At 45.4% G+C, this 25,667-nt stretch overlaps 1 protein-coding gene across 2 annotated transcripts in view; it reads left to right on the forward strand.

Annotated features, from left to right (window-relative positions):
• The window catches only part of LOC120994759 (apoptosis-inducing factor 3-like), a 198,809-nt gene extending 179,680 nt beyond the window's left edge, over positions 1 to 19,129 (forward strand). For both annotated transcript variants that reach the window (XM_040423553.1, XM_040423554.1), the window contains 4 exons: positions 11,618 to 11,716; positions 14,916 to 14,991; positions 16,842 to 16,946; positions 19,007 to 19,129. In XM_040423553.1, the coding sequence (XP_040279487.1) occupies positions 11,618 to 11,716; positions 14,916 to 14,991; positions 16,842 to 16,946; positions 19,007 to 19,046 (320 nt within the window). In that variant the 3' untranslated portion in view covers positions 19,047 to 19,129. The remainder of the gene's footprint in view (positions 1 to 11,617; positions 11,717 to 14,915; positions 14,992 to 16,841; positions 16,947 to 19,006) is intronic.
• Positions 19,130 to 25,667: the final 6,538 nt, after the last annotated feature.

Here is a 25,667-nt window from a genome sequence, read left to right on the forward strand (position 1 = left end):
GGATCCGTCCTGCGGCTGTTTCGCCGTGCCCCCGGGCCGCCGCTCCGTCCCCATTGACTATAATGGGGATGGGGGCGGAGCTCCGGCGGTGCACGGCTTAAGGCCGCCGGACTAAAATTACTGCATGTCAGGTTTTTTAGTCTGGCGGCTTTCTCCGTGCACCGCCGTGCTGCGCCGGAGCTCCGCCCCCAACCCCATTATAGTCAATGGGGACGGAGCGGGGGCACGGCGAACAGCCACAGGACGGATCCGACATGGTAAACAGCATGTCGGATCCGTCCTGCCGCAAGTGTGAAACTAGCCTAAACCGTACAAGCGCTGCCTTCTCTTCAAACAGCTGATCGGCAGGGGTGCTGTCCCCCCGCCAATCTGATATTGATGAGCTATCCTGAGGACAGGTCATCAATATAAAAGCAGGTAACCACTTTAAACCTATGTGCAAAACCACTATCAGTAAAAAACACATTAGAACATGCTGCGATTTTTCCTGAATGCAAAGATGATGCGTGAAAAATGATGCACATGTGCACAGACCCATTGAAATGAATGGGTCAGGATTCAGTCTGGATGCTATGTGTTCACTACATGCATCGCATCCAGGTAGAAAACTCACTCATGTAAAAGGGTTCTTAGGCCGGGGTCACACGTGATTAGCTGTCGTGGATTGTCGTGCGGAAAATCCGCAGCATTGTACAGTACCAGCAAAATGGATGAGAATTTCTGAATTCTCATCCACATGGCATGTAAAAAAACATGGCAGAAGAGCTGCGGTATTGCGGATTTGAAATCCGCAGCATGTCAATTTATACAGTGGATTTCACCCTTCTCAATAGAAAGGGTGAAATCTGTTGGCTTTTTTTCCGCAGCAAAAAACGCATGTAATATCCAAGTTTTTTTTTTTGTGAAATAAGCCTACATTCACACGACCATAGTGCTTTGTGGATCCGTAAAATACAGATACCGGCCTGTGTGCGTACTGCAATTTGCAGACCGCACATGCCGCCGCTATCATAGAAAATGCTTATTCTTATCTGCAATTGCGGACAAGAATACATCAAGCTCTATTTTTTTTTGCAGGGCTGTGAAACGGAGCTATGGATGCGGACAGCACACTGTGAGCTGTCTGCATCTTTTGCAGCCTCATTGAAATGAATGGGTCGGAACCCGTTACGCAAAATTGCGGAACAGATGTGGACTCATTCATACGATCCTGTGAATGTAACCTAATGCAGCTAAAACCGCAGTAGGTTTTTCCGTAGGTTTCTCAGTCACTTGTGAACCCAGCCTTAGGGCTCTTGCCCACGAACGTAAGGGCTCTGTGCCCGTGCTGGGAACCGCCGTATGCAGTCCGCAGTATGGGCACGGAGCCCTTAAGTTCATGGGCATGAGCCCTTAGGGTGACTTCAATTTGAACATTTTGTTATGGGAAAACACTCTTTTTATGGACAAAAAAATGTTAGGCTCAGATGTTAGCTGTCAGTCAATAGGAAATTATGAAATAGGGAAAAAAGTCAGAGAGAAAAAATCTCCTTTTGATCAGCCCTGCCCACCTTTTATAAAAAGGAGCCTAAGCGACATAAAAACCCCAAAAGCCAAATTTTTGGTGGAAATGGTGGTTTGTAAACATTTGCTACTTTTGGATGCCACTTTTCTTGTGCAAAGGCCATGACAAATTCCCCCCTTTGTGTGAACAAACTATTAACACATGTCCATATGGAAAGGCTGAAGACTCAGGTGAACCAACCTGGAAATACATGATCATTCTATACATAGACACTTAATGGGAACCTGTCACCGGGATTGTGGGTATAGAGCTGAGGACATGGGTTGCTAGATGGCCGCTAGTAGAGTTGAGCGAACACCTGGATGTTCGGGTTCGAGAAGTTCGGCCGAACTTCCCGGAAATGTTCCGGATCCGAACCCAACCCGAACTTCGTCCCGAACCCCATTGAAGTCAATGGGGAAATAGTGGGGACTTTATAGATCTAAATGTAGCGCCATTACTAGACAAATTCAGGAAGAAGGTGCAGGCATGGTCTAAGCTTTCGTTATCTATTGTTGGCCGAACATGATTCTTATGCCCCAGCTCCTGTATGTGCTGCATAATGCTCCCGTGTGGATTCCAATGAAGGTGTTTTACACCGTGAACGCCATTTTTAGAGATCTAATCTGGAAGAAAGGGATCCCCCGTATAAAACTGAGCACCCTGTGCAGACCTAAGACCCAGGGAGGATTGAGTGTCCCCGATCCAATGGTGTACTATTTGGCGGCTCAAATGCAGCACATCAGGGGTTGGGGCGAGGAGGAACAGGTTAATAAAACAGGTAGAATAGTTAAATACTTGCTTAAAAGGGGATGCCTTCTATCGGCGCTAGAGGACGGCACTTTCAGGGAAATAGGGAGGAGGTACGAGTTGCTGGACATGATTCATAAGGTATGGTGGAAGACAAGGAAAATGGCAGGTGTTACGGGATATATGAAATTTACTCCCATATGGCCGAATATCATGTATGATGAACTCAATAAGGTCTCTAGCGCTAGGGCATGGAGGAAATTTGGTCTGGACAGACTATGTCAGTTATTCGAAGGTACATCCCTTAAAGAATTTACTGCTCTGCAACAGGAGTTTAGCTTACCTAAAGCTCTTTTTTATGTTTATTTGCAAGTGAGACATGCCGTACAAGTGCAGGAGCGGCGGGAAAAGTTGTTGCCCGCTCAGAAACATCTGATTGTTGACCTCACGGCTACTGGGGGCGGTTCTGGGGGAGTGATATCGCTGCACTATCTGAGCCTAATGGACGCTATAATTAAAAGAAATCCATTGCACCTGTTTGGAAAATGGGAAAGGGATATACCGGAATTGAAAGAGGACCAATGGGAAAAAGTGCTTGCTGACTTCCGATGGGCCTCACTTACCGCTACATCAGGGGTTTCACAATTGCTGCTGCTTCATAGGGAATATAGAACCCCGAAAATGTTGCATAAAATAGGGTTTCGTGCCGATGATAAATGTCCTAGATGTGGGATTGCGTCCGCTGACCTCGTACACTTAATGTGGAACTGTCCGCGGTTGCGCAGATACTGGAATGATGTGGCGGACCTCATTGAGAAGGTTTATGGGGTCGCGATTGAACAATCACCTCTAATATGTGTATTGGGATTTACTGGTGGAATTTCGGGGCTGAAGGAGGTTAAGTTGGCAATACAGCGTGTTCTATATCAGGCCAGGAAGCGGATAGCATCCCGTTGGATTGCTGAAGACCCACCGGAGGTGCAGGAGGTGGTGGAGGCGATACACAATTTGGTCAAACTTGAGAGTTATGTGTATCAGAAGAGGGGAAATAACAAAAAGTTTAACAAAATTTGGTATGCTTGGATTGACCATTTTCATTTGGTTATTTAGGGGTGTAGTGTGAAGGTAGAGTGAGAGGAGAAGATGATAGGTCGCGCATAACTTGGGTCTAGTTGGGTAAATGAATGGAGTGTATATGAGCAGGATGGCATGAAGTGTGAGAGCGGGTTTGATCATATACTGAACTTTGCTGCAAGATGATTCCAAGATGAACTGCACCTGGACTTCGGGGAGGGGGGTCGGGAGGGGTTTTTTCTGTGATGTTCTTATTGTTTGTGTTGTAAAACATAAAATATGGAGATTTTTTGTCTTCAAATAAAAAGATTTGATTAAAAAAAAAGAAGTCAATGGGGACCCGAACTTCTCGGCTCTAAAAAGGCTGTAAAACAGCCCAGGAAAGGGCTAGAGGGCTGCAAAAGGCAGCAAAATGTAGTTAAATCCCCTGCAAACAAATGTGGATAGGGAAATGAATTAAAATAAAAATAAAATAAATAAAAATTAACCAATATCAATTGGAGAGAGGTCCCATAGCAGAGAATCTGGCTTCATGTCAGCAGAGAATCAGTCTTCATGTCATAGCAGAGAATCAGGCTTCATGTCACCCACCACTGGAACAGTCCATTGTCAGATATTTAGGCCCTGGCACCCAGGCAGAGGAGAGAGGTCCCATAACAGAGAATCTGGCCTTATGTCAGCGCAGAATCAGTCTTCATGTCATAGCAGAGAATCAGGCTTCACGTCACCCACCACTGGAACAGGCCACTGTCACACATTTAGGCCCCGGCACCCAGACAGAGGAGAGAGGTCCCGTAACAGAGAATCTGGCCTTATGTCAGCGCAGAATCAGTCTTCATGTCATAGCCGAGAATCAGGCTTCATGTCTAAGCAGAGAATCAGGCTTCATGTCACCCAACACTGGAACAGGCCACTGTCAGATATTTTTAGGCCCCGGCACCCAGACAGAGGAGAGGTTCATTCAACTTTGGGTTGCCCCGCAATATAATGGTAAAATGAAAATAAAAATAGGATTGAATGAGGAAGTGCTCTAGAGTACAATAATATATTGTTAAGGGGAGGTAGTTAATATCTAATCTGCACAAGGGATGGACAGGTCCTGTGGGATCCATGCCTGGTTCATTTTTATGAACGTCAGCTTGTCCACATTGGCTGTGGACAGGCGAATGCGTTTGTCTGTAATGACGCCCCCTGCCGTGCTGAATACACGTTCAGACAAAACGCTGGCCGCCGGGCAGGCCAGCACCTCCAAGGCATAAAAGGCTAGCTCTGGCCACGTGGACAATTTGGAGACCCAGAAGTTGATTGGGGCCGAACCATCAGTCAGTACGTGGAGGAGTGTGCACAGGTACTGTTCCACCATGTTAGTGAAATGTTGCCTCCTGCTAACACGTTCCGTATCAGGTGGTGGTGCAGTTAGCTGTGGCGTGGTGACAAAACTTTTCCACATCTCTGCCATGCTAACCCTGCCCTCAGAGGAGCTGGCCGTGACACAGCTGCGTTGGCGACCTCTTGCTCCTCCTCTGCCTTCGCCTTGGGCTTCCACTTGTTCCCCTGTGACATTTGGGAATGCTCTCAGTAGCGCGTCTACCAACGTGCGCTTGTACTCGCGCATCTTCCTATCACGCTCCAGTGCAGGAAGTAAGGTGGGCACATTGTCTTTGTACCGGGGACCCAGCAGGGTGGCAACCCAGTAGTCTGCACACGTTAAAATGTGGGCAACTCTGCTGTCGTTGCGCAGGCACTGCAGCATGTAGTCGCTCATGTGTGCCAGGCTGCCCAGAGGTAAGGACAAGCTGTCCTCTGTGGGAGGCGTATCGTCATCGTCCTGCGTTTCCCCCAAGCCACGCACCAGTGATGGGTCCGAGCTGCGTTGGGTGCCACCCCGCTGTGAACATGCTTCATCTTCATCCTCATCCTCCTCCACCTCCTCCTCATCCTCGTCCTCCAGTAGTGGGCCCTGTCTGGCCACATTTGTACCTGGCCTCTGCTGTTGCAAAAAAACTCCCTCTGAGTCACTTCTAAGAGACTGGCCTGAAAGTGCTAAAAATGACCCCTCTTCCTCCTCCTCCTCCTCCTGGGCCACCTCCTCTGCCATCATCGCCCTAAGTGTTTTCTCAAGGAGACATAGAAGTGGTATTGTAACGCTGATAACGGCATCGTCACCACTGGCCATGTTGGTGGAGTACTCGAATTAGCGCAACAGGGCACACAGGTCTCGCATGGAGGCCCAGTCATTGGTGGTGAAGTGGTGCTGTTCCGCAGTGCGACTGACCCGTGCGTGCTGCAGCTGAAACTCCACTATGGCCTGCTGCTGCTCGCACATTCTGTCCAGCATGTGCAAGGTGGAGTTCCACCTGGACGTCACATATGAGGCGGTGAGCGGGAAGGCCGAAGTTACGCTGTAGCGCAGACAGGCGAGCAGCGGCAGGATGTGAACGCCGGAAGCGCGAACAGACGGCCCGCACTTTATGCAGCAGCTCTGACATGTCGGGGTAGTTGTGAATGAACTTCTGCACCACCAAATTCTGCACCACCAAATTCAGCACATGCGCCAGGCAAGGGATGTGCGTCAAACCGGCTAGTCCCAGAGCTGCAACGACATTTCGCCCATTATCGCACACCACCAGGCCGGGCTTGAGGCTCACCGGCAGCAACCACTCGTCGGTCTGTTGTTCTATACCCCGCCACAACTCCTGTGCGGTGTGGGGCCTGTCCCCCAAACATATGAGTTTCAGAATGGCCTGCTGACGTTTACCCCGGGCTGTGCTGAAGTTGGTGGTGAAGGTGTGTGGCTGACTGGATGAGCAGGTGGAAGAAGAGGAGGAGGAAGCTGAGTAGGAGGAGGAGGAGACAGGAGGCAAAGAATGTTGCCCTGCAATCCTTGGCGGCGGAAGGACGTGCGCCAAACAACTCTCCGCCTGGGGCCCAGCCGCCACTACATTTACCCAGTGTGCAGTTAGGGAGATATAGCGTCCCTGGCTGTGCTTACTGATCCACGTATCTGTGGTTAGGTGGACCTTGCCACAGATGGCGTTGCGCAGTGCACACTTGATTTTATCGGATACTTGGTTGTGCAGGGAAGGCACGGCTCTCTTGGAGAAGTAGTGCCGGCTGGGAACAACATACTGTGGGACAGCAAGCGACATGAGCTGTTTGAAGCTGTCTGTGTCCACCAGCCTAAATGACAGCATTTCATAGGCCAGTAGTTTAGAAATGCTGGCATTCAGGGCCAGGGATCGAGGGTGGCTAGGTGGGAATTTACGCTTTCTCTCAAATGTTTGTGAGATGGAGAGCTGAACGCTGCCGTGTGACATGGTTGAGATGCTTGGTGACGTAGGTGGTCGTGTTGGTGGTACATCCCATGTTTGCTGGGCGGCAGGTGCCAACGTTCCTCCAGAGGCGGAGGAAGAGGCCGAGGCGGCAGCAGCAGAAGAGGCCGAGGCGGCAGCAGCAGAAGAGGCCGAGGCGGCGGTAGCAGGGGGAGCCTGAGTGATTTCCTTGTTTTTAAGGTGTTTACTCCACTGCAGTTTATGCTTTGCATGCAGGTGCCTGGTCATGTAGGTTGTGCTAAGGTTCAGAACGTTAATGCCTCGCTTGAGGCTCTGATGGCACAGCGTGCAAACCACTCGGGTCTTGTCGTCAGCACATTGTTTGAAGAAGTGCCATGCCAGGGAACTCCTTGAAGCTGCCTTTGGGGTGCTCGGTCCCAGATGGCGGCGGTCAGTAGCAAGCGGAGTCTCTTGGCGGCGGGTGTTCTGCTTTTGCCCACTGCTCCCTCTTTTGCTACGCTGTTGGCTCGGTCTCACCACTGCCTTTTCCTCCGAACTGTGAAAGTCAGTGGCACGACCTTCATTCCATGTGGGGTCTAGGACCTCATCGTCCCCTGCATCGTCTTCCACCCAGTCTTGATCCCTGACCTCCTGTTCAGTCTGCACACTGCAGAAAGACGCAGCAGTTGGCACCTGTGTTTCGTCATCATCAGAGACGTGCTGAGGTGGTATTCCCATGTCCTCATCATCAGGAAACATAAGTGGTTGTGCGTTAGTGCATTCTATTTCTTCCACCAGTGGGGAAGGGCTAGGTGGATGCCCTTGGGAAACCCTGCCAGCAGAGTCTTCAAACAGCATAAGAGACTGCTGCATAACTTGAGGCTCAGACAGTTTCCCTGGTATGCATGGGGGTGATGTGACAGACTGATGGGCTTGGTTTTCATGCGCCATCTGTGCGCTTTCTGCAGAAGACTGGGTGGGAGATAATGTGAACGTGCTGGATCCACTGTGGGCCACCCAATTGACTAATGCCTGTACCTGCTCAGGCCTTACCATCCTTAGAACGGCATTGGGCCCCACCAAATATCGCTGTAAATTCTGGCGGCTACTGGGACCTGAGGTAGTTGGTTCACTAGGACGTGTGGCTGTGGCAGAACGGCAACGTCCTCTCCCAGCACCAGAGGGTCCACTAACACGACCATGTCCGCGTCCGCGTCCCTTACTAGATGTTTTCCTCATTGTTACCGTTCACCACAATAAGAAAAATATTATTTGGCCCAATGTATTGAATTCAAATTCAGGCCTTTTTTTTACAGACACCTAACACTATCTGGCTATCTATTTAGGTACCGTATTACACTAATACAGGCACAGCAGTAATGACAGATTTAGCTGAATATAAATTTGAGGCCTATTATTTAGGTGCTGGGTGACAGGTATATGTTTACGGACAGAATTAGACTTGGATATGCACAGTAGCGTGTGTGTGAAGTTATTGAGAATGACCCTATCAGCACCTTGGATCTAATATACCCTTTTAGGGATAGATTTAAAGTAGGCCTGATACAGCAGAAACCACTAATTTAGGAAATTGCTAAGTTGGGAATTGTATTTCAACCCAGAACAAAAATATATCCTTTGCCAGACAGCAGACAGTATTACAATTGGCTGGCCACAGCTGAAACACCAGATTTAGGGTACTGCTATTTTGGCAATTGTATTTCACCCCTCAATAAAATAGCAAGCACAGCCAAGCCCCTGATGTAGGATATAGCAAAAAAATAACCACACTATTGATGGTTAAATGGACTTGGTGGCAGCTTGCCCCTGATGTAGGATATAGCCAAAAAATAACCACACTATTGATGGTTAAATGGACTTGGTGACAGCTTGCCCCTGATGTAGGATATAGCAAAAAAAATAACCACACTATTGATGGTTAAATGGACTTGGTGACAGGCTCAGCTTGCCCCTGATGTAGGCTATAGCAAAAAAATAACCACACTATTGATGGTTAAATGGACTTGGTGACAGGCTCAGCTTGCCCCTGATGTAGGATATAGCAAAAAAATAACCACACTATTGATGGTTAAATGGACTTGGTGACAGCTTGCCCCTGATGAAGGATATAGCAAAAAAAATAACCACACTATTGAAGGTTAAATGGACTTGGTGGCAGCTTGTGCTGGCGCACCACAAGACACAAAATGGCCGCCGATCACCCCAGAAAAAAGTGACTAAAAAACGCTCTGGGCAGCCTAAAAACAGTGAGCAATTGAATAGCAGCAGTTCAATGATGCACAGCTGTAGATCGATCACTGACTTAAGTGTTTTGGAGGAGTTAATCACTGCCTAATCTTGCCCTAACAACAGTCGCAGCTGCAACCTCTCCCTACACTAAGCACAGCAGAGTGACGTGCGGCGCTACGTGACTCCAGCTTAAATAGAGGCTGGGTCACATGCTGCACTGGCCAATCACAGCCATTCCAATAGTAGGCATGGCTGTGATGGCCTCGTGGGGCAAGTAGTATGACGCTTGTTGATTGGCTGCTTTGCAGCCTTTCAAAAAGCGCCAAGAAAACGTCGAACACCGAACCCGAACCCGGACTTTTACTAAAATGTTCGGGTCCGTGTCACGGACACCCCAAAATTCGGTACGAACCCGAACTATACAGTTCGGGTTCGCTCATCCCTAGCCGCTAGCACATCCGCAATACCCAGTCCCCATAGCTCTGTGTGCTTTTATTGTGTAAAAAAAAACGATTTGATACATATGCAAATTAACCTGAGATGAGTCCTGTCTCTGACTCATCTCAGGTTAATTTGCATACAGTTGCAAGAAAAAGTATGTGAACCCTTTGGAATGATATGGATTTCTGCACAAATTGGTCATAAAATGTGATCTGATCTTCATCTAAGTCACAACAATAGACAATCACCGTCTGCTTAAACTAATAACACAAAGAATTACATGTTACCATGTTTTTATTGAACACACCATGTAAACATTCACAGTGCAGGTGGAAAAAGTATGTGAACCCTTGGATTTATTAACTGGTTGAACCTCCTTTTGGCAGCAATAACTTTAACCAAACGTTTCCTGTAGTTGCAGATCAGACGTGCACAACGGTCAGGAGTAATTCTTGACCATTCCTCTTTACAGAACTGTTTCAGTTCAGCAATATTCTTAAAATGTCTGGTGTGAATCGCTTTCTTGAGGTCATGCCACAGCATCTCAATCAGGTTGAGGTCAGGACTCTGACTGGGCCACTCCAGAAGGCGTATTTTCTTCTGTTTTAAGCCATTCTGTTGTTGATTTACTTCTATGCTTTGGGTCGTTGTCCTGTTGCAACACCCATCTTCTGTTGAGCTTCAGCTGGTGGACAGATGGCCTTAAGTTCTCCTGCAAAATGTCTTGATAAACTTGGGAATTCATTTTTCCTAGCAATCCGTCCAGGCCCTGACGCAGCAAAACAGCCCCAAACCATGATGCCCCCACCACCATACTTCATAGTTGGGATGAGGTTTTGATGTTGGTGTGCTGTGCCTCTTTTTCTCCACACATAGTGTTGTGTGCTTCTTCCAAACAACTCAACTTTGGTTTCATCTGTCCACAGAATATTTTGCCAGTACTGCTGTGGAACATCCAGGTGCTCTTGTGCAAACTGTAAACATGCAGCAATGTTTTTTTTTGGACAGCAGTGGCTTCCTCTGTTGTATCCTCCCATGAAATCCATTCTTGTTTAGGGTTTTACATATTGTAGATTCGCTAACAGGGATGTTAGCATATGCCAGAGACTTTTGTAAGTCTTTAGCTAACACTCTAGGATTCTTCTTCACCTCATTGAGCAGTCTGCGTTGTGCTCTTGCAGTCATCTTTACAGGACAGCCCCTCCTAGGGAGAGTAGCAGCAGTGCTGAACTTTCTCCATTTATAGACAATTTGTCTTACCGTGGACTGATGAACAGCAAGGCTTTTGGAGATGCTTTTATAACCCTTTCCAGCTTTATGCAAGTCAACAATTCTTAATCGTAGGTCTTCTGAGAGCTCTTTTGTGCAAGGCATCATTCACATCAGGCAATGCTTCTTGTGAAAAGCAAACCCAGAACTGGTGTGTGTTTTTTATAGGGCAGATCAGCTGTAACCAACACCTCCAATCTCATCTCATTGATTGGACTCCAGTTGGCTGACACCTCACTCCAATTAGCTCTTGGAGATGTCATTAGTCTAGGGGTTCACATACTTTTTCCACCTGCACTGTGAATGTTTACATGGTGTGTTCAATAAAAACATGGTAACATTTAATTCTTTGTGTGTTACTCGTTTAAGCAGACTGTGATTGTCTATTGTTGTGACTTAGATGAAGATCAGATCACATTTTATGACCAATTTGTGCAGAAATCCATATCATTCCAAAGGGTTCACATACTTTTTCTTGCAACTGTATGTACACAATAAAAGCACACCGAGCTATGGGGACTGGGTATTGCGGATGTGCTAGCGGCCATCTAGCAACTCATGTCCTCAGCTCCTGCTGACTAACTCCATACCTCTCGTTAAAAACTTTTCTGTCGTTGGCTGATGTCCATCCCTTAATGCACTGATGCCCTCATTTGCATCATAGTAAAAATGCACAACAGATTTAAACCAGAGGTATGATTTCAGTCAGCAGGCTCAACCCTACCAGGCACCATGCCTAGTTTAAGAGGTTTGATCCTGCTGGCAGATGCTCTTTGATAGTTGGCTGCACAGCTACATTGCCTGCTACGTGAAATACAAAGGTAATTTGTCATTCACCGTGTAGTTTTTGAGTCGTTAGCACTCTACATTATTTCATCTGCCGCAGATACCTACCTGCACAGTCAGCTCTGAAATCATTCAGCGTGAATAATTGCATCTAAAGTTACATACTAATATAAGCTAATTCTGGATGGAGCCTATTGCATAAGATATAAGGCGGATCTGTCTTGTTTTACAGGCCGCATCGCTGCTCTCAACATGCTGAACAAGCAAGTACCGGTGACATCTGTGCCATTTTTTTGGACATCTTTGTTGGGAAAGAGCATTCGTTATGCAGGTGTGTATTTATATTACAACCACATACTGGGATTATCTTTTTTTTTTTATTTGTTAAAGGTTTTTTTCGAGATATACAGCAGCTGTGCTTGGTTTCACAGCTCAGCCCCATTCACTTCCATGGGGCCGAGTTGCACCTAGGCCCTGTGACTGATTAATGTGATGTCACATGGCCTAGGAAAAGCTGGGAGAAGGCTGTGGCACTGATCAGCGGGGGTCCTGGATATTAGACCCCCACCGATTAGGTACTGATGGCCTATCTAGAGGATAGGTCATCAGTTATAATTAGGGATGAGCGAATCGACTTCAGATGTTTGCATAAAACTTCATTCTAACTGTATGACGCAGGAGCACGTACAGTATTAGAATATATTGGCTCCGATTAGCCGAAGTTATCGCTTAGCAAAGTCTCACGAGACTTCACGCAACAACTTCATAAATTAATTTGTACTGTAAAAAAAACTTTTAATGTTTCATCCGAAGTCGATTCGCTCCTCCCTAGTTATATCTCGGAAAACCTCTTTAATGCCATTAATCTTTTAGTAAAGGGCATGTCCATCTTAGACAGTGATAAGATCATAGTGTGTTCTTGTGCTGGGACAACTTGGGACCATCAGTAATCTGGGGGAGCACCTAGCAGCAAGTGGTTTAAGGGGTTGTCCCGTTTCCTGTATTGAAAGCCTATCCTCAGAATAGGTCACAGCTCTTTTCACTGATTACCTACTTTTCACTGATTGCCTACTCTCCATTGACATCACAGCGGCAAGCAGGTGTAATTACAGCATCTCCGTCCTGATCCATCCAAACTCTGTTTCAAGTTTTAAAGTGGTTTTCCACTTTAAAAATCACGCACGACTTCATTAATAACTAACTTCGGCTCATCGGAGCCCATACGGTCTAATACTGTACGGAGATGGATCTCCATACAGTATTATTCCGAAGTTTTGAACTAAGCGACTTCGGATGAACCATCTGAAGCTCGCTTCACTCAGCACTACTAGTGGCTTTTCTCCCTGAAAATAAGGGTGCCTTCACACTTTGTGGAAAATCTGCAACATCAAGACTTTCAACATGTTATCCTATGGCAAACTGATTCTGCAGTAGAAAAGGTCACTGAAAGATCTGCAACAAAATCCACGCAGATTTTTCGGTGAGGTTTTCTACTGCAGAATCAGTTTGCCATTGAATTGAATGGAGAGATTCTTATACAACAAATATGCAACATACCAAAAAAAAATAATTCAAAATCTGCAACAATCCTGCAGATTTTCTGGGAGGTTTGGCCAACATTTATCTAATGTTGCGCAGTGTCTGCAAAGTTGTTATGAGGTTACTACACTGCTCAAAAAAATAAAGGGAACACAAAAATAACACATCCTAGATCTGAGTTAATTAAATATTCTTCTGAAATACTTTGTTCTTTACATAGTTGAATGTGCTGACAACAAAATCACACAAAAATTAAAAAATGGAAATCAAATTTTTCAACCGATGGAGGCCTGGATTTGGAGTCCCACTCAAAATTAAAGTGGAAAAACACACTACAGGCTGATCCAACTTTGATGTAATGTCCTTAAAACAAGTCAAAATGAGGCTCAGTAGTGTGTGTGTGTGGCCTCCACGTGCCTGTATGACCTCCCTACAACGCCTGTGCATGCTCCTGATGAGGTGGTGGACGGTCTCCTGAGGGATCTCCTCCCAGACCTGGACTAAAGCATCTGCCAACTCCTGGACAGTCTGTGGTGCAACGTGACGTTGGTGGATAGAGCGAGACATGATGTCCCAGATGTACTCAATTGGATTCAGGTCTGGGGAACGGGCGGGCCAGTCCATAGCATTAATGCCTTCGTCTTGCAGGAACTGCTGACACACTCCAGCCACATGAGGTCTAGCATTGTCTTGCATTAGGAGGAACCCAGGGCCAACAGCACCAGCATATGGTCTCACAAGGGGTCTGAGGATCTCATCTCGGTACCTAATGGCAGTCAGGCTACCTCTGGCGAGCACATGGAGGGCTGTGCGGCCCTCCAAAGAAATGCCACCCCACACCATTACTGACCCAATGCCAAACCGGTCATGCTGGAGGATGTTGCAGGCAGCAGAACGTTCTCCACGGCATCTCCAGACTCTGTCACATGTGCTCAGTGTAAACCTGCTTTCATCTGTGAAGAGCACAGGGCGCCAGTGGCGAATTTGCCAATCTTGGTGTTCTCTGGCAAATGCCAAACGTCCTGCACGGTGTTGGGCTGTAAGCACAACCCCCACCTGTGGACGTCGGGCCCTGATATCACCCTCATGGAGTCTGTTTCTGACCGTTTGAGCAGACACATGCACATTTGTGGCCTGCTGGAGGTCATTTTGCAGGGCTCTGGCAGTGCTCCTCCTGTTCCTTCTTGCACAAAGGCGGAGGTAGCGGTCCTGCTGCTGGGTTGTTTCCCTCCTATCGCCTCCTCCACGTCTCCTGATGTACTGGCCTGTCTCCTGGTAGCGCCTCCATGCTCTGGACACTACGCTGACAGACACAGCAAACCTTCTTGCCACAGCTCGCATTGATGTGCCATCCTGGATAAGCTGCACTACCTGAGCCACTTGTGTGGGATGTAGACTCCGTCTCATGCTACCACTAGAGTGAAAGCACCACCAGCATTCAAAAGTGACCAAAACATCAGCCAGGAAGCATAGGAACTGAGAAGTGGCCTGTGGTGACCACCTGCAGAACCACTCCTTTATTGGGGGTGTCTTGCTAATTGCCTAGAATTTTCACCTGTTGTCTATCCCATTTGCACAACAGCATGTGAAATTGATTGTCACTCAGTGTTGCTTCCTAAGTGGACAGTTTGTTTTCACAGAAGTGTGATTGACTTGGAGTTACATTGTGTTGTTTAAGTGTTCCCTTTATTTTTTTGAGCAGTGTATATTCATAACCGTCATAAGGTAAATGAAAATGTGTTTTTTCTGACTAGACAACCCTTTTAATCGTTATGTTCTCTGGTGACACAGTCCGTTAAGTTATTGAATGTTAGCGAAATTCCAACAATCTTCTTTCCCCGCATGCAGGTACTGCATATCCCAGCAACACTAGTTGGCTTACAGTTTTTGTTTTCTTTAAAATATACATTTGGCAGAGTTGTTCAAAAAAATTTGCATTTTCGCTTGATACGCCACAGTCTGTTCAATTAATAATGTACATTTCTCTGCAGGATTTGGGGAAGGATTCACTGAGATTGTGATCAAAGGAGCACTTGAAGAACTGAAGTTTTTGGCTTTTTACTTGAAGTAGGAAGATACAACTTTTTTTTCTTGTAGGGGTGTGAAAACTTAAAGGGTTTTCCCAGGCATAACTAACTTTCAGAGTGGCTGCACGCGGTGCAGAACTCCGCACTGTTTATTGCGGTTTTTGGTGCAGATTTTCTGTTTACAGTAAAGAGGTTATCCAAGACTATCAAATGCATCCCCATACACTGGGCCCCTCTCAATGCATATAGTTACCTGGCTCCCTGCACACGGATGAAAACATCAGCCAATGGAAGGCAGGTACGAGAGTCACCCACAACGCTACGGATGCTTGTCCCCGTCTGCCATTGCCTGCTTTTCCCCCGGCACGGGGAAAAGCAACGGCGGTGCAGGGACCAGTAGCGGAGCAGGGAGCCAGGTAAGTATATTCATTGTGAGGGGCCAAGCGTATTGAAATCCCTATAACATCTCTATTGATATCTATTGGGAAAATCACTACATAAGGTGCAAAATCATACAAATAATTGGCGTGCTGTGGCTTTTAAGAATCTGGCAGTGCATGGACAAGGTGACAGACGTCTCTCCAGTCAATGACTGGCTTCATCAGTGATGTAACCCCAACAGCACTTCACCGCTGAAGCCAGTTCATTGGCTGGAGAAGTGCACGTGACATTACATCCAGCAGTGCATGGACAAACCGTGCAGGGTCCAAAAGATGGAGGCCGCATGGAGCAGGTAAGTATGTGTCTTCTATTTCAGGGGGCAGGCTGCGGGCACTTTAAAATCAATGTTACCGGAAAAACGCTTTTTAAGTGAATGCAGCCTGCCTCTGCTATTGAAAGATTTATACTTGCCTGTTCCCCACCACTTAGGGTTGCCACCTTTCCCAACAAAAAAAATACCAGCCAAGTTAATCCATACCCCAAAGGGTGTGTGGTTTTAACATGGAGTGTTGTTGCTATCATACTGTGGCTCCCAATAATAGCAATGCCCCCATTAGCACCCCCCATAATTAATACTGTCCACATTAATGCCCCCAGTAACAGTAATGGGCCCATTAGTCCCCCCAGTAAGAATAATGCCCCCATTAGTGGCCCCCCAGTTAGAATAAGGGCTGTATTAATGAGCGCTCCACAATGGAAGCGCTCCTTAATAACAGGAAAATACTAGAAAGATAGAAAAAAAATATATATAAAATTACCAGCAGGGCCACTAAAATACCCAACTTGCCGGTGACATACCGGCCGGGTGGCAACCCTTCCACTGCTCCAGTCCTGCATGCTGGCCCCACCGCAGCCATCCACTGGCTTCAGCAGCACTGTGTTATTGTTGACACATCACTGCTACAGCCAGTCATTGGCTGCAGTGACTATAGGTGATTATGCTAGTCTAGAAGTAAACTAGCCATGGACCGAAGGATGGACACACATGAGCCAGTATGCAGGACTGGAGCAGCATGAATCTTTGACTAGCTGAGCTGGCCCGTGGGCATCACTTGTGTCGGGGGTCTGATGTGAATGTACAGTATAGCTACAGATTTGCCGGTGTGGAATTAGTGCAGCAAATCGACAGCGTTTGAGTACCAGCAAAATAGATAGGCGTTTCTGAAATCTCATCCACATTGTGCTAAAAAAAAAAATGCAGCAGAAAGGCTGCGGTATTGTGGATTTAAAATTATACAGCGGAATTCTCACTTCTCAATGGAGAGGGTCAAATCTGCTGGCTTTGTAATACATGCGGGTTTTTGCTGCAAACGCATAAAAAAAAAAAAAATTTTTAAATCGGATTCTTTTTTTCTTATGGGTTTTCAGTCATTTGTGCACTTACCCTTAAAAGCGTTTTCCGGGAATAGCGTAAAGTATTCATGCAAACATTTTATTTACTTCTTGCAGAGATGACATTGTGGTTGCTGTATCAAGCATGAACTTTGACCCCATTGTGTCACAAGTGGCAGAAATTATTTTCTCTGGTAAAATAATCACCAAAAAAGAGGTGCTGTAAGTACTCTTTTCCCGAATGATAAATACATGTGAATAAAGATGTGAATACATCTTTAACGTAATCTTCCTATTTGCCATTAGACCTCATGGCTACCTTTAGGGTGGTTTCACACTCTCAAAACTCCATTTTCTTGTGTCAGCATTTTTCTTTTGGAGCAAAAGCCACCACACCCAGATGTTACATGTCGGCCAGTAGGAAATGATGAAACGCTCTATAAAAAGACTTTTTTTAAATGCCATTTTGAGACCATTTCATTACTTTTCTTTCTCCCTTTGCATTTTTGATATTGCAGTGTTTACCAGGCATCCTCAAACTGCGGCCCTCCAGCTGTTGTAAAACTACAACTCCCACAATGCCCTGCTGTAGACACCTGTAGGCTGTTCGGGCATGCTGGGAGTTGTAGTTTTGCAACAGCTGGAAGGCCGCAGTTTGAGGATGCCTGGTTTAGACACTTTCTCATAGGAAAACCAAAGTGACTAAAAAACCCCACCCAAAAAACTATTAGCCTGGAAAAAGATATGGTGTGGTATCATCCTTAGGCCAGTTTCGCACAAGCCTATTCAGTCTGGGAAACCTGTAGGAGCAGCATTTCCCAGACTGCTCCTCTGAAGTGAACTTGCAGCATAGTAACCATTTATGATGCTGTGAATTCCCGTCTCAAGACAGGTCTACTGAACTGTAGTCACACAACGCTGTGACAACAGTTCAGTTGACTAGTGATGATAATTTATCAGCATTTTTAAACCATTTTTCCAATTTGTATGCTGTTTTTATGTGGCAGCTTTACGTAAATAATTGTGTGAATCAAGTTTTTTTTCATTATATACAATAGATGTCAGGGACCAAAAAGTCACCTAAATAACAAACACCAGTCCCCAAAAAAATAAAATAAAAAAAAAAGTGTCCCACAAGTTCATAGTTCCCATACACCTTTAGCCAATATCTGGAGCTGCCACTTTTAGAGCAAAATAAAATAAATTAAAACAGAAAAAGTCTGTTACAGCACCCTTCAAGGACTTATAGCAGCACCCATGCACTGCCATACATGCTACTGTATATACACTGCTGTACATCATATGCATAGATAAGCCTTGTCCCAGCCTAAAGAAAGACATAAGCATAGGCTAGGTTTTTGTTGTTTTGGGAAGGGGGCGGGGGGCCCACACGCTAGAACATTGGGGCCACTAAAAAACAGTATTGTGAACCTAGTCCATAAGCACATTGCAGCAAGACGATTTTTTTCGACAGATGATCGCCAACGAGCATTCGTATAAACAATCATCTTGCAGTGTAATACTGCCGCCGATTGCCCAATGGGGCAATCCAAGTCTTTTGACGGCATGTTAAAACTTTATCATTTGCAGGTGGCAGAATCTGCTGCCAGCAAACCGCTATACATCATGGGTACGAGCAATGGCATAGCGATCACTCCTCCATGCTGTGGAGGAGATCGCTGCATGTAATAGCGGCAGTCTCCTCTGCTAGTGAGCAGGCAATTGCCAGGAGTGAACGCTTCCCTCCCGACAATCGTCTGCCCATTGGGCCATGAAATACAGCCTTATGACATGCTGTATAATTTCCCTTTGCTGGAAGGGGTGTAAAGATTAAGATAAGCTTGTAAGGTACATTTCTTACTGCATGGGCCTGCATCTCTTATTTAGTAGGGATACGACACAGTATTGAGTGGTGCCTTGCCTGAAATACATTTCTTGTAAAATGAAAGACTGCGTTATGATTACACAGTTCTAACCACTGTACACAATAGCTTATATCACGCAGCATAAATTAACATAATAAATACAAAGAACGCACATCTTGTTTGCAGAATATTTATTTGAACACAAGCTCCACCATTTACAAATACACATCCAAAGTGTCACCTCATTTTATGTGCCGATTCCCTGCCCCTCCTGGTTGTGGAGTGATTAATGAAGATCCGTTATCCTCGGCACTGCCGTCAATACTGGACAAGATATGAATCAATGTAATGATCCAGTTGTGAGCTTATGAATTCTAAAGTTAACCCACTTGATATATATGGTATTTTTTTGTGCAGGGCTGAAGATTTCATTAACGTCATTGGAAAATTAGGATGACCACCTAAATTCTGCTGTACTGATCCCGACAACCTTCTGAAGACCAAAAAGAGGCACAACAGAATTCCTCTGGTTAACTTTTACTAAATATATGATTATATAAATGATTGATATTATATATAGCTTACAGTTAAAGGAGTTTTCGGAAATTTTAATACTGATGTATCTGATCGGTGGGGGTCCGACGGCAAACTGTGGCCTTCTCTTTGCTCCCCAAGCATAGCCCCGTACATTGTATAGTGGCTGTGTTTGGTATCACAGCTCTGCCCTATTCACTTGAATGGGACCGAGCTGCATCAAGGCTATGTGACCAATGAACCTGTCATCACTGGCCTAGGGAAAGCCGAGAGAAGCTTTCCCCCACCGATCACATATTAAAATCTCAGAAAACCCCTTTAAACCATCTAGTTTTCACAACCCAACCCCCAGGATAATTTATTGTGCCCCCACATTACAGACTAACTGGTGGCGCAGCCACCTGCAAGAGTTTTGTCCCGCTTTGAGACCGGAATATAGAGAGTTTAATGTTGTAATGACAACGTATGTGGAACCATACATAAAAAGCAGTTTAAACAATACAGTCTGTCTCATTTATTTATGACAAAAAAAAATGAAAAAAGTAGTTCATGACAAATACGTTGCAAAGGTGACGGCCAAACCAATTATTTGGAGGCATTAACCAGCAATTTAATCTGCGTGTTGAGCTCAAGAATGGTTAGGGGGATGTTCACACGACAGCTGAACTTGGCATGGATTCCACGCCAAAAAGCACTCAGGAGCTTGAGCGGAATGCACTTCCCATTCTTTTCAATGGGAGGCCGCGTCAAGAAAGCGCATGTACTTTCTTGGTGCGGTCATGGACAGCAGCAAGGGCTCCCACTGAAAACCAAGCATTTTTTTGACATGTGTGAATATCTCCCAGAAGGATTTATCAGAGGGGGAACCCCCCCCCCCCCATACTTGCCTGATCAATCTGATAAATTTGCTGCTGCACCAGCATCTCCACTCCTGCGGTGATGATGTGCCAGTCGGCTGAGCACATCATTGCTGCAGCAAAGTAAACCTACAGCAGACCAGTGGGAAGCACATAAGCAGTGACACTAATGCAGTAGTGGATTTGTAAAATTTGAATATTTTTTATTCCATTCCCTCTATTTAATCAAGTTTCTTCCCATCTCCGGCCACCCCGTATGCCTGCCTGGCGATGGAGTCTGGAGTCCTCCTTATCAGCTCTGACCTCGAAGTAGCAACATGCTTACAATACTTTGGCATTCTGTCAACTTGACACCATTCACAGCTGTCTTGAGGAGGTGAATTCGCTGCAGCCATCTTTTATAAAGACTGTTGTAAGAAGGGGCAGACGTTCCTTTACTGATCTACATGACGCCAGGGGAATGTTCCAATATTTAGCATCCGGCTTGAAAGAACACACAGCCACATGACTTCCTCCTGTTCAGCCTCTTCCAACATCTTCAGAAGACCTTAGTGGAATAATAGCCAACTTCAACAGTTCTTCAACTGGCAGCTTTAGCATTGAGCATGAACATAAAGCTTGCCACTGAAGAACTGTTGCTGGTGAGCCAAGATGAAGACAATGTAGTGTCCTGTGGGGGGAAAAAAGTCCATATTTATTGATGCTTTGTGTCAAGAATAAAGATAATCTACATACAGTATATTCATTTTCCAGACAAGTCTAAAACATTGGCAGTGGCTTATTAAAAAAAAAAAAAAATAATTTTTTTTTTATAGATCTTCCCTCAGCTAAACCATTGGGAGCACTATGGTAATGATCCAATCAAACTCTTAAGAGATTTATTCCATGTATAAATAGCATTGGGCCTGTAAAAAAAAAAAAAACCCTCCTTTGGAAAATGATCAATATGACAATAAGATGGTTCGTCTGTCCCTTTAAGCTAAAACAGTAAATGCAGACCACAAAGGCATCATCAGTGATCGTAGATAGCTGCCAAAAAGTGCTCAGGATCCTATAACCTTTCAAAGTGCCAAAAAATGAGCATATACTAGTGTTCGGCAATAAGGCCTCTAATCAGCATCTCGTCTCCTAAAGAGGAAATTTTCATGCACTGAATTTTTATTTAAATGGACTATACCCAAACAGGTATTGGCAATTTTACTTGTAAGCCTGGAGCACGGGAACAGGTGAAAGCCACTTGGACTAACCACAGTCCATTAGAGCCTTCACTAGTGATTTGTATCCTGACCATCGTTACCATAAGGGACTGATGTATAAAGAACTAACCGTATCATCGCATTATAACGCTCTAAATAACGCTAGGGGTGTGCGTCACCCCAAACTCAGTTGATTGCAATGTAGGTTATGTTCACACCTATGTTTGTTTAACTGATCGGCTTTGCCGGACATTGCAATTTTCCACCGGACCCCAGTGACTATAATGGGATCTGGCAGGGGTCTAGCCATCCATGCACAGGTTTTGTCTGATTAAAACATGGCAATGATGCTGGAAAGCAGATGGGGTCCGGCAGTAAATAACAGTATCCGGCTTGGCTGTACCGGCAGGATGTTCTCTACCGGTACAGCCTGTCGGATCGGTAAAAACAAACAAAAAAAAAATAAAAAATCATGCAAAGCAGATTACCAAAATAGAACTTGAAAAGCAAACTATTAAAAAGGCAAAATAAGCAAAGCATTCTGGAGATTTAAGAATATGCTATATCGCTCTGCACTGAGCAGGTCGGCCCATCCAGTCTCTTTAGTCTTAAAGCAGTTAAAGTGCTTACCGAGGCCGGATCACATCGACACTTGCTTACGTTTCCCTGACACATCTGTTAAAGTGCTGATCAGAAAGACGAAGCAGATCCCCAGCTCCATGCGCTGCTGGGACAGGGGCTGAGATGCCAAACATTCCACAAATGCCTGGTACATATGATCTAAATTCCAACCCGGCTGATGGCCCCTTGGTGTCGTATACGCTTTGTTCTGCGCCAGCAGCTCCACCTCTCCATAATCTTTTCCAGGGACACAGTCTCCCACCACAATTCTTAAAGGAGAACTAAATTGTTAAAGGAGTAAGGAAGTTGATGCTTCTGGAGGAGAATATTTGAAAAAGTAGCTATAATGGAAGGCAGAAAATACTTTTTTTTGCCATCTGGTCACTAGTCATCTCCTCAGTTCAAAATGATCGATAAAAACAATAAATGGTATCCACCTACAGAGGAGCTAAGGGCAGTTTACCGACTAATAGGCATGAACGACTCTTGTTCCAGATCACTGCCACGTGTCAACTCTGCCGCTCACCAGACAAACGGGCAGACGCTGGTTTGTAAAGGCTGTATTAGGCTACTTTCACACTAGCGTTTTTCTTTTCCGGCGTTGAGTTCCGTCCTAGGGGCTCAAATCCGGAAAAGAACTGATCAGTTTTATCCCCATGCATTCTGAATGGAGAGTCAGTCCTTCAGGATGCATCAGGATGTCTTCAGTTCAGTCTTTTTGACTGATCAGGCTTTTCAGAAAAACGTAGCATGCAGTATTTTTACCTCCGGCCAAAAAGCCTGAACACTTTGACTGAACGCCGGATCAGGCCTTTTTCCCATTGACTTGCATTAACGCCGGATCTGGCACTGTGTGTTCAGTCAAAACGGATCAGGCTTTTGCATGTTAAACCCGAAAAATGTGAAAAAAAAGTTAAAGTCCATAAATGGCGGATCCGTTTTTTCCAATGCATTTTTTCATTGTGATCAAAATCCTGATCAGGATTCAAATGTAATCCGTTTTCACACGTTTTTCCGGATCCGGCGGGCAGTTCCGGTGTCGGAATTGAACGCCGGATTAAAACAACGCTAGTGTGAAAGTAGCCTTAGGCTACCTGTCTTGCACAAATTTCTGTGTGTATCTGAACCAAAAACAGCATGTGTTACTTGCAGTTTTTGTGTGGATTTGATGAGGTTTTGAAGCAGATCTTGTCCTTGCATTGAAAAGGGCGATTTCCACACAAAAGAAAAGCACAAAGAAATTACATGCAGTGGATTTCAAAATTTGCGCGGTAGGTCATTTTTTACATGGAAAGAAAAAGGAAAGTGTACATGACATTTGTATAAGGCTAGTTTCACACTAGCGGCAAGGAACTCCGGCAGGCTGTTCCGGCGGGTGAACAGCCTGTCGGATCCTGCTGCCGCTAGTGCACGCATGCCCCCGGTCTACCGCTCCAGCCCCATTGACTATAATGGGGGCGGGCCGGAGTTCCGGCGGCAAACATGCTGAGAGACGGCCGGAATAAAACTACGACATGTCTCCTTTAGGCCTCATGCAAGTCTTTTTCTCCCCCACATCTGATCCACATTTTTTGCAGATTATATGCTCATTCAAAAAATGTGGACGAAAGGGATGCAAATGAGCTCTTAAACGCTGCCACCAGATGTAAGGCAGCTATAAATCAATATTCAACCCTTTAAATAGGCCTTGAGACATGACTGATATTAAATAAGCCAGCATCTCTTCTGCAGACAGCCGTTTCAGGGTGATTGCCGCTCATCAGAGCAGAGAGTACTGGCTTAACTGGGCGAGAGGCCTAAGTCAGGATTTGGGGGGTATTCTCTCCTTGGGGATAGAGCACCTTAGTCGACATGAGTAGACTTATAGGCCATACATGCTCCTCTGTAATTCTGTAAAGCAAGGGATGCAAATGAGCTCTTAAAGGGGCTGTCCCCCATTTTCACCCAAGCAGCACCCCCCTGATATAAGTATCGGAGCACTTCATGCTCAGATGTTCTTTTGCCCTGCGCTGAATCGTGCAGGGAAAAGGCTTTTTTGGGAGATCCGGTGACATACTGGACTCTCCAAGGGGAAAGCTAGGTAGCGGCTTCCACCTAGCACTAAGCCTGGTGACATCACAGCACTAATGGGCCAGATTTATCGCTGCCCTCGTCTATAATACAGCTAAGGCAGTGCTAAAGCACCGGTAACTGCTAGGCGGAAGCCTCCATCTAGTAGTGTTAAAAACAAACAAACGCAATCCAGCGCAGCGCAAGGGAGAGCATCAGTCGGCAGAGGGCCTGCCTCTAATGCCACCAGATGTGTGGCAGCTATCCTATAAATCAGTGTTCCACCCTTTAACTCGTTCGCTACCAGCACTGTGCTGGAGCGATGTGTAAACATGGCGCCCGCTCGCACGTGCAATCACAAAACAATATATATAAAAAGTTTAAATCGCCCCCTTTCTGTATAATTAAAAAATACCTAAATAGTAAATATAAACATGATGGGTTATCATCGAGACTGAAAACGCCCATACTATTAAAATGTATATAAAAAAAATTCCAATACTGTGAATGGCGTAATGGAAAAAAGGGTCAAAATGGCCAATTTGCCATTTTTTCATTGCTTCTCTTACCCAGACAAATGTAATAAAATGTGATCAAAAAGTCACACGCTCTAAAACTGTATCAATAAAAACGGCAGATTGTTCCGCAAAAAATGAGCCCCTAAACAGCTCAGTAGACCCAAGTATAAAAAAAGTTATAGGGGTCAGACCAAGAGAATGAAGGGTACGGGTCAGTTTTGCCGTAAACAAAACACCGTGGGAACAAAACCCGTAAAACGGTGGAGGAATTGCGTTTTTTCCAATTCCACCCCATTTGGAATTTTTTTTTACCGCTTCCCACTACATTTTATGCCATAATTAATGGTGGCATTAGAAAGTACAACCTGTCCTGCAAAAAATAAGACCTCATACAACAGAAATATACAAGTTATGTCTCAAGGAAAATAGGGAAGAAAACTGAAAACCTCCGGTAGTCTAAGGGTTAAATAGGCCTTGAGACATGACTCGGATATTAAATAAGCCAGCATCTCATCTGCAGACAGCTGTTTCGGGGTGATTTCCCCTCATCAGTGCAGAGCAGAGAGTACTGGCTTAACTGGGCGAGAGGCCCAAGTCGGGATTTGGTGCGGGTGCATAGGGTCGCAAAATAGGCATAGTTGTGTGGATAAGGCCTTAAAGGATTTCCTAAACCCCATTCTGATAACTGGAAAAAGTAGCAGATGTTTTAAAATATCACAGACCTAGGGAACTTTTATTTGCTTGTTCACTGAACGTGACATTTCACAAAATTAAAACTTCAAATGCAGGGAGCTGAATGTTTTTTTTCCACAACCACAGAGACAGAATGAGCTGCCTGTAATATAACGCTGAGGAATTTCAATAGCTACTTTCACCCCTGACCCAATTTGTCACTCTGAAAGCTTAGCTATGTGAACGTCATAGTGTGAGTCACAGTCACAGGATTAGACAGATCAGCCGCTCGCCTGTTACATCACTAATGACATTGCAGAACCCAATTATTTGTTCTTCCATACATGGTAAATATATATTCTAGATAAATCCACAGGTCTGGTCCGTGCAATGACCGCAGAGTGGAAATACCTTCTACAAGTATGAAGTCCACTGAAAGCCTGTAAGAAAGCATGCATTCCCGCCTAGGAAGGAAACTCATCTGGTCATAAAAAAAATCAAATGCGACCATGAATATCTATAGATAGTACCATGTGGCTTTTGGCCTCCCAGTGATTACACATTTATGGCCTATTCTGTGGCTAGGTCATAGATGTTGCTTGTAGGCCATGACCTTTAAAAGTATGGAGGT

The sequence above is a fragment of the Bufo bufo genome, chromosome 3 (assembly GCF_905171765.1).
Source record: "Bufo bufo chromosome 3, aBufBuf1.1, whole genome shotgun sequence".
Lineage (NCBI taxonomy): Eukaryota > Metazoa > Chordata > Amphibia > Anura > Bufonidae > Bufo > Bufo bufo.